At 46.9% G+C, this 10,031-nt stretch overlaps 1 protein-coding gene across 1 annotated transcript; it reads right to left on the minus strand.

Moving 5' to 3' along the window:
* Positions 1 to 2,622: 2,622 nt before the first annotated feature.
* On the minus strand, positions 2,623 to 6,033 carry CNGA4 (cyclic nucleotide gated channel subunit alpha 4; the record flags this gene model as incomplete). The annotated part of the gene is made up of 6 exons (XM_080912227.1): positions 2,623 to 3,083; positions 3,585 to 3,934; positions 4,593 to 5,238; positions 5,466 to 5,572; positions 5,737 to 5,838; positions 5,972 to 6,033. The coding sequence occupies 6 exons, from the start codon at positions 6,031 to 6,033 to the stop codon at positions 2,623 to 2,625; spliced, it is 1,728 nt and encodes a 575-aa protein (XP_080768353.1).
* Positions 6,034 to 10,031: the final 3,998 nt, after the last annotated feature.

The following is a 10,031-nucleotide window of genomic DNA, read 5'->3' on the forward strand; positions in this document are numbered from 1 at the left end:
ACAATCCATGTGGCAGAACCTGGCATCAAGTAACTCTTCAACAAATCAAATCTAATATCTTCACTTGCTCTATGGGCTACAGTTTCCTGCTCTGGAAAGAATGTGCATAATAGTAAATTTCCTAACATCGTTAAAAGAACCAAAAGCATGACAAATTTTACATATATATATATATATATATATATATATATATATATATATATATATATAATTTTAAATTTCATTAAAGTTTCTAGCCATCTAACTTTTAGAAGATTTTATCTCAGCTGTATAGTATGGATTTCTGTCTGTTTTCTTTTTCCCCAACTTAGGGCAGAGTCTAAGGTGTTCTGTCAGTGCCAGCTGGGCTGTGCCTCATTCAAGCTTGCACACTTTTACGGGGTATATTCTGAGATTCCAGTGCTTCATGACACTGTGGTCAGCCTCTCATTCCTACAAACACTCAGCTCTGAGTTCTTCCTGTCCCGTGCCCTCTGAGAAAGTGGGATTTAGATTGCTTCCTCCTGAGGGATTATAGTGGGCAAAGGTTTGGTTATTACTATTGCCTTCTGGTTATGGCAAAGGGATCTTTGCAGATGCCGTTAAAACTAATAGTTGGCTAAACTTGAAAAAGAAAAGTTATTCCACATGATTCCGGTTGACCTAGCCTAATGTGATGGGGCATGAAGAGCATTTCTTTTGCTTGGTCCTGGAAGTTTAATGCTTGAGGAAAAGCAGGGTGGGCTTAAGAGACATGCATCAGAAAACCAAAGATCTGAGTCCTACAGTCAAGACTGGCGAATTCTGCCAATAGCCTGAATGGATCTGGAAGCATATTCTTCTGAAACCTCCAGCTAAGAGTCTAGCTCAGCTGACATCTGAACTCAGTCTGAGCAGGCTCTGAGCAGAGCCTGGATCTGAGTCACTTAACTGTGAGGTAATTAGTGGGTGCTGTTTTAGGCTGTGGAGTTTGTGGTAAGATGTTACAGCAAGGAAAAAAAAAAACCTAACATAATCTTCAAGATTCCTGTTCCTTTAATTAGTCTTAAGGAATGTTCCACCCTGAGGTTCAGAAGTTTCTGTTCTTTCACCTCTAAGTAGATGGATGGGAATATTTGCCTCCAAGTGACTTGTTGGTGAAGTCCTAAGAGACCTAGCTTTTGTACACAAAATGGGGCAGAGGTTTCTGATGATTCCTAGTTTAGACCCTGTTATTCAAATAGCTTCTTGTTCAGGCAACGTAAACATTTCAGTCATTTCCTATGAGGGATGAAACATTCAGTACCCCGAATGACTATTTCAGTTACATTTCTTGCCATATACTGAGGTACCTCACTTGGTGCTTGTTACACACTGAGGGCTTTTTTTTTTTCTTTTAGACTACATGAATTGCCTTTTTCTTTCTCTTATTACAGAAATTTGAGATTGTGTTCTACCCTCTCTACCTAGCACAATTCCAAACTGTGAAAGCACTGTCTTCAACACTGGCAGGAACTGCTCCATCACTGAAGGACCTCATATGCTGACATCACACCCCCCATCCTGGAAGAAGAGAGGCAGAGAAGATGCCTTGACCTTGGAACTTACTTTTCTGCACTTAGGCTACTGGAGCTGGCCCAGTATGAGCGTACCTGTGCGGCTGCAGAGGAGGGTTCTGTACGGAGCGGCAGGAGTCACCCACTCTAACAGAACCCCAAGTGGTCTAGTGTGTCTGTCACACTGTACTAACACTAAGCTTATTTTCACTTCCCTGAGTCCACGAGTTATGAGATGAAGCCGCTCACATCACACCCCTCCCCCATCATAGTTCACTGTGATTTGGGGGCAGAGATGGTAGAAAAGGCACCTATCTTCTTCCAGTATTGGGCTTCTATATTTCAGCTCTCCTCACTAAATGTGTATGTGTGCACCTACTATGTACCAGGCAGTTTGGGCCCTGGTAATATAGAGAAGAATGAGATAAATCCAGTGCCAACATTATGAACCTTACATTTTATTAATAAGTCACAAAATAATTACATATTTTAAAATGCTTTAAAGTGCAATAACCCTCTTAATCTCTCCGGATGACGATACCTATTCTCTAGCTGTACCCTAAGTTACACATCAGGCTCATTTTCAAATACCACCTGGCCCAGCTCAGACCTGAAGTCTGGCCATGCCCTGAAGCAGCTGAAGTAGTGACCTAGAGTGAACACAGTTCAGAAATTATATCTGTCTTCTTTCCCCATAGCTCCAACACTGTCCTTGTCCTATACCAGCAGACTTCCTTTAAATGTACAAAGCTTACCCCAACAGTCCCAGTGCATTAAATTGCTCTCTGTGATCATGGGTTAAGTGAAAGTGAGTCATAGTTATACTTAGGAGGATGGACATGTGTGCAGAAGACGGGAACATTTTATGGAACTCAGTCTTGAGCCTGTGTGTGTGTGTGTGTGTGTGTGTGTGTGTGTGTGTGTGTGTGTACTTGCTGGTGAGTATGGGACAAATGAAGGCTGTGACCCACATCCCTAGCTAGGCATCTATGGACCAATTTTCCTAAGTTCTGTAACCTAGCAAGTAGGATGACAATTCCTGCAGGCAGACTTTCCTATCACTCTGGATTTACTTGAGCTGGGAGTCCTAGGGTCAGGATGGGAAGGGTCATTCTATGCCTGAGGGTCCCTGCTGGCCAGCCTTGCCCTCTCCATCCTTGGAGGTTCCTTCTCCAGGCTCAGCCTCATCATCAGCCTCACCCATGTCCTCCGGCATTGGCCACTCTCGAGTCTGCCACTCCAGCCTTTCAATGCGGTAAGCTATCTTCAGCGCACTGGACTCCAGCTCAGCCAGTAGGCGAGCAAACTTGGTCTGGAGATCATCAAGCTGCTGGTCCAGGCCTTTTAGCCGAGACTCTGTGGCCTCCTGGAGGGCGATCTCAGCTGCCTCAGCATTCACATCCAACTTGTTCATTTTGAGCAAGATTTCACGGCCCTTCTCCTCCATGACCGCCTGGGCCTGTGGGTACTCACTCAACACCTCCCGCAGATCCTCTTTGCTGAGGCAGAACAGGTCTGAATAACCTAGGCTCTTGATGTTGGCTGTTCGGCGGTTTCCGGACATGTTCCCTGTGGTCCAAGGGCAGACACACGAAGTGGGGTGGGTGGGTGGGTGGGTGGAAGGAAGTTAGCAGAGACAGGAAGGTCGAATTTCACTCCTGAACCAGGATATAACCTCCACCCTGGTGCTTCTGAACCAGTTGTCCTGCCTTATTTATTTATTTTTATTTAGTAATGTGTTAGTGACCAAGCCCTGTGGTTATCAGTAACCTTCCTTGCTAGACGATTAATGGGTTATATATCAACCTGGCTGGTGCAGTAATTTCTACCTCATCTGTTGGCATTTCCACTAGTGCCTGTGGAACATGAATGCTTTGTTTTTAAAGGACCCATCCCGCCCACTGACCTTGGCTCAACTGCTTCCCAGGCAACAGATAGTCCACATCCTGTTTCTCTCCTGAGTCCTGTAGCAGCTCAGACAAGGGCCAGATCGCCTTAATCTATGTGCCCCAAACTACCATCTTGTCCCAGGGTTCTGCCTCCCTGTCCCCGTTTCCCTTGGAGACTCACCTTTGATGTTGATGATACTGATCTCCCCAAAGTACAGCCCTGCACCAAGCACAGCATACTGTGTGACACCATCATCTGCCACCACAGCCAGCTGGCCCTCACGGATGATGTACATCTCTCGGCCAATGTCCCCTTTGCGGCATACATATTCTCCCGGTGAGTAGGTCTGGGGCTGTAGCTTCAGCACCAGCTCTTCCAGCAGGCTGGCTTCACAGTTCTGGAAGATCTGCACTCGGCTCAGGGTGGACAGGTGTACGGACACAGCCACCTCTGCCCGCAGCCGCTCAGGCAAGTGCTGCAAGATGGCTACCTCGTTGGTCATCTTCTTGTTGATCTGCAGATGCTGGTACCTGGGAAAAAAGCAGTACCATTTCCCCACCGGAGCCTAGTGTGTCTGCCTCTGCTGACTCATCAGGACTCAGCTCAGCCAGAGATCCAGCCACACTGGCTTCTCATAAGAACAATGGGATCCCTCTTCTCGGTTACAGTCACGATCTTTTCTATTTCATCCAAGGTGTAGAGGCTCCGACCACTTGCTGGTAGATAGACACATTTTTTTTACTTCCCATTAGGCTCCACCCCCAGCCGCAGTGTCCTGTACCACTTCCACATTGAGTGGCTTTAGTCACCAAGCTCCCACCCACTTCCACAGGTTCCCTGACACTGACACATTTCCTTTATTCGGATTTCCTTTATTCGCACTATCATGATATAATTAATCAATCGTCTATTGCCCATCTCCTGGCTGGATCCTTCCCTTCTCTACCCATTCCTCTCAGTCAGTGGCAGCTCTCGTTCCCTCGTTCTCGGTGTCACAAATTCCACTCCCTGACGGTCTCTTGCCCACCCTCTTCCCCTAGTCCAGATTCCCTCTGTAGAACACACCGTTTTCTAGGCCCAATCTAGTAGTAGACCTCCGAACGAATGCCAGCTTCCCGGAGGCAGTAAGACCAGTTTCTAGACTCCCCGTGTGCGTACCTCCCCCTGGTGTACAACCAGCCCTCTCACCAGTCAATAACTCGCCGCTCCAGCCTCCGGTTGACATTCTGCAGCTTCATGTACTTCTTTACCAGAGCGTGGTCTGGGTAGAAGGCTGCATCTGCAGTGTTCATGTTGTAAATGACAGAGCTCATGCTACCCATGATGGTGGCGAAACCCATGACGGCCAGCAGGAAGTCGCCCACCATGAAGAGGTATTCTTCCTCTCGGTCTGGCAGCGGCGTGTCCCCCACAGTGGTCAGGATCAGTGTGGAGAAGTAGAAGCTATAGAGGTACTGGCGCCGCAAGCGCTCAAAGCCCGGCTGCGCGGGGTCTGGGTATACCCATGCATCCCGTCCGAAGCCCAGGTACCTGGACAGGGCGAAGTATAAGCAGCTGTTCCAGTGGATGACAACAAATATGTAGAGCATCAGCTTGGCTATGCGGAAGGCATTTGGATAAGCTGTGCGGGTCTCTGTACGGTCAAAAGCCTCGAAGAGGCGGGGCGCTCGGAGAAAGCGGTTTAGCCTGAGTGTAGGGATGTGGGGGCCCAGCTGCACGTAGGCCGCATCTGTGGGGACCAGGGAAGCCAAGTCCAACAGGAAGCTCCAGGTGCGGACGTAGCGACTGGCGATCATGCCTTTGTCTACCACCAGGATGCCTTGCTCTAGGAATCCTAGGAGGAAAGAAGGAGATGGGGTACGATCAACCATGGGTTGGCCAGCTGCAGGCTGGGTATGTTGGGTGTGCCAAGGTCAGACGTGAGGGCAAGATGGAGGCAGGTTTCTGGCGGTGCGCACCGAGGTGTTATCAGACAAAGCGGCACGTGATCATGCAGGCCCTAGAGGCCGCTGCTTTCTTAACACCTTCTTGGGGAGAGGTTAGTCCCAGGGACTCACTGACCTGTGTGGAAGCGAACCCCGATATCTAGTAGGTATAGCAGGTCACTCGTGTAGTCCAGCACGAACCAGGCCACCAGGTAACTGTGCTGTAAGTCAGGAAAGCAGGCTCTGCAGGGCAGGGGAAGAGGGGATTTGTTTAAAGGTACCAACTACGTGTCATTGAGTTATCAGGACAGGTCCCCCAGTCCACTGCCCAGAGCCCTTCCAGGGAGACACCTCTCCTTTAGGCCTGCCCTTCACTTAAGGAGCCTCATTTAGCACCCCTGCCAAACCTGCATACAACGATGATGAGATTGTACATGATTGGGAAGACCATCGTGTTCAGCCACCAGTAGTAATAATCCCCAGATGGGTCTAGGACAGGCAGCCACTTCCTGTAGGGGAAAAGAGACTCCTTTGATTTATCCACCAGACATTCGGTGCTTGGGTTATGACCAGGACACCAGGAAGAAGGAAGCCCCAGGGAACGGAGTGATTAGACCCCACACCGAGGACCAGACTCCTCACCTGGCTTTGGTTGGGGCTGGGGGCGTGGACTCTGTTGTCTTTACTTTACCATCCTGACTCATGTTTCTGTAGCGCGGTCCTAGCCTGTAGAATATCCAGCACTTCTCCGATTATAGGTGGGTCAAGAAAGTGCCTGGCTTCCTGGAAGAGGCTGCCCCGGGGCTCCAGCTGCGTCTGTTCTGTCTTTGAAGCTCTTAGCAACACAACTAGAGCTGGCGGGTATGGAGTGGGTGGAGGCAACTGTAGCTCCAGCACCCTGCCCTGTCTCCCAGGGCCAAGGCTGGTTTACACCTGCCCAGCTAAACACCTTTAATGAGGTCCCTGGAGGTGATGGAGGTGGATGCTTGGAAAGGCAGCTTCATTTTTGTTGCTGTCTTCCTTTGCCTTCCCCAAGCCTGCCTTAGGTGTAGGTTTGAATTCTGTTTGACTTTATGCAGGCTCTCTGTTTGGGCCTTGTTATTTATTTAACAATTTTGTGCCAAGCAGCTCCTTCGTGTCAGGTGTTAAGCTAGTCTCTAGGGGAAAAGGGGTGCCTCTCACTTAGAGGTGTTTTCTGTGCCACATCTTCACAAACACATCACCTGTGTGGCCATCTTATGGTACTTTTGCTCTTTTCCTCTTATCTCTCATGCCCAGTGCCACCAGCCACTGGACATACTTTGTGGCCCTTCAACTTCTTTCAAGTTTCCTTGTGAACTTTTCTTTTCATAACAAAACACACAGATTTCCTATAATTTCCACCTTAGGCTGATGTCCCTTCTGCTATTACCATGGGGATCAGAGGTCAGAGTACAACTTTTGGAGTCAGTTGGTGTACCCAGAGAGCAACTTCCAGTGGTGAGGCTTCTTCTTTTATCTGCTAAGCCATCTTGATAACCTGTTCTCCCTCCATGCCTCCAATTTTAAAGAGAAAGAGAGGGGACAGGAAAGGGCAGGTGGCAGAGAGAATGAGACTGAATGGAGGGCAGAGGCCAGATCGGGAGTTTTGCCAGCCATTACGTTAACTTAGATTTTTTTTTTTTTTTTCAAAGACAACTGGGAACCCATAAACTATTTTGTAAAGCTATGGGATACTGTCAGATTTATATTTTTGGAGTTTCTTGAAAAAAATCTAAATCCCTAAGAAATGTTTTTAAAATGCTTTTATTCGTAGCTTTTGTAATGCCACCATTTCCTGGTGTTCTGTTTCTTTTACCTATTATATATAAGTACAGTGTAGCTGTCTTCAGACACACCAGAAGAGAAATCAGATCTCGTTACAGGTGGTTGTGAGCCACCATGTGGTTGCTGAGATTTGAACTCAAAACCTCTAGAAGAGCAGTCAGTGCTCTTAACCACGGAGCCATCTCTCCAGTCCTCTGTTTATCTTAGTCTCTTTTATGAGTGTCTTCTCCCATTCCTTCTAGGGTAGCATTTCCTAGAGCTCTTAGATCTCTTTCATTTCCATCTTCCACACATGTTCTGGCTGGTCCTGGTCACCCACAGATACCTCGATATCTAGTAACCCTCATAAACTCCCCTGAGCTTTGCTCATCCACAGGACTAACTGCCTATTAGATCTCACTTTGACACCTCAACAGTCCCACTCTGTTAGTCACTGTTCTAAGGCTGTGGAGAGACTCCACCACCAGGGCAACTTTTATAAATAATTTGCCAGGTGTGAGTTCAAAGCCAGCCTGGTCTACAAAGTGAATTCCAGGGCAGCCAGTCTCAGAGGTTTGTTCCATTAGCATCACGGCAAGGAACATGGCACCAGGAATGGCAGGTATGTTGCTGCAGGAGAAATAGTTGAGCTACAGTGTTATCCATAGGAGGGGGTGAGAGTGCAAGCCTGGAGCTTTTGACGCCTCAAAGCCTACTCCCAGTAACACACTTTCTCTAACATGGCCACACCCTTCAATCTTTCTAATCATTTCAGAGAGTGCGACTTCCTGGTGACTAAGCATCCAAATATATGAGCCTATGGGGGCTATTCTCAACTCAAAACACCACAGTCCCCTTCAACCCACTGTATCAGCACCTTTATCTTCCTCTACGTTCTCTCTCTCTTTTTCCCCCAACACCCATTTCTGTCCTCTCAGTCTATGGTGGTTTGTATATGCTTGGGCCAGGGAGTGGCACTATTAGGAGGCGTGGCCTTGTTGGAATAAGTTTGTCACTGTGAATGTGGACTTAAGACCATCACCCTAGATACCTGAAAGTCAGTACTCTGCTAGCAATCTTCAGATGAAGATGTAGAACTCTCAGCTCTTCCTGTACTATGTCTGCCTGGATGCTGCCATGTTTCCATCTCGATGTTCCCACCTCGATGATAATAGATTGAACCTCTGAACCTGTAAACCTCCCCCAATTAAATGTTGTTCTTGTAAGAGTTGCCTTAGTTATGGTGTCTGTTCACAGCAGTAAAACCCTAAGATACAGTCAAACACCTGGGACCAATATTTAGTATTATGTAATGTGGAGGATATTAAAAAAATGACTACATTTTTTTTGATGTTTGTTACTTGTGACTGTCAGCTCATAGAGCATATGAAGGGTGATACTGTGTGACATCTGAGGTTAGGCTATCATCAAAGGGATCTCACTACTTTCTAGGTAGCTTGGTATGCATATTGTGATGATTGCCTCTCAGAATCCTGCTCTCTTAGATCCTGTTCATCACCCTGTGAGAAACTCAAGAAGTCTGAGCTGAGCTCAGCCTTTCAGTTGTTGCAGCCCAGGACTGTACATATAACCAAAGAGGCCTTTTGATGATTCTGATGATGGCTCAAGGCACTCCCACATTTGAGCTTCCTAGATGCAGCTTCAGATAGCACGGGCTAGAAATCAGTTGCTTCTGCTGCATCTTATCGGAGTCACAGAACAACAGGCCTTCTGGTTTGTGCCACTAATTTGGAGTAGTTTGTTACTTCACTATGGTTTGGTCTTAAATGTAATCCACAGACTATGTGTTGAGGTCTTTGTCCATAGCTTCTGGCACAAATGGGGACAGTAGGAAGGGGACAGGTATCATGCCAATGAGTATGTGCTTGAAAAGAATGTTTGGGTTCTGACATTTTTCTATCTTACCCTTTACTTCCAGGATGGCATGAGATAAACAACCTCTGCCATTTACTGTGGCATGTTCTATTTCTCACTACAGTTCCAAAGGCAACCACGAGCAGAAATTTCTGAGTCAAGATAAACTATTTTTTTCAAGTTATTAATTTCATTTTGTAACAGTAATGGACCACTGACTAACACACTCAACATAGTAACTTCCGCTATCACTGTAATAACAGCAACAGAGAAATCTGCATTTCTACAAATTGAACTTACCCGGCTTAGCACTTGGATCAAGAAGCAGAACTATTTATTATAAGCCTGAGGTGTCTTCTCTTTTCTGGTCACTTGTTTTTTTTTTTTTTTTTTTTTTTTTTAGCGTACACAAAGCAATTTATTAACAGAAAATAGTTTGAGAAGTACTGTTCCCAGACGGCGACCATAATTACCACCCTTCCTTCGAGTGCCATCAGAGCACTCAATCTTCATCTGCTCAATCTTCATCCCAGATTGAGCAAGAGCTCTGAGGCACTAACTGGGCTCCAGGTCCAGGGGTCTTGGTCCTGTTTCCTCCTGTGGCCCAGAGTTTGATATGCAGGGCAGTGATGGACCAGGCTCCTTGGACCTCTAGGCCACATCCTGGGCAGCCAACATGGCTGCATACAGAGAGGACCATCTCTGTCAGCCTTTACCTTCATTCCACCAGTCACTCGGCAGATGATTTCCTTGCCAGAAAGATCAGTAACATGGACAAAGGTATCATTGAAGGATGCAAAGATGTGGCAGACACCAAATACATTCTCTCCTTCAGCCACTGGAGGTCCAAGGCTGATGACCTGCTCTTCCTTCTTTTCTTTCCCCTTGCGAGGTACTACTTTTGAACGTCATCTCCAGACCCTTTCCAGTAGCCATTACTCCTACCTCTCATAATAATGTCCATAGTTCTAGAAATTTGTGTGTGTGTGTGTGTGTATGTATGTGTGTGGTTTACATGTGGACACATGTATGTGTATGTGGA

The sequence above is a fragment of the Micromys minutus genome (genome assembly GCF_963924665.1).
Source record: "Micromys minutus genome assembly, chromosome: 2".
NCBI lineage: Eukaryota > Metazoa > Chordata > Mammalia > Rodentia > Muridae > Micromys > Micromys minutus.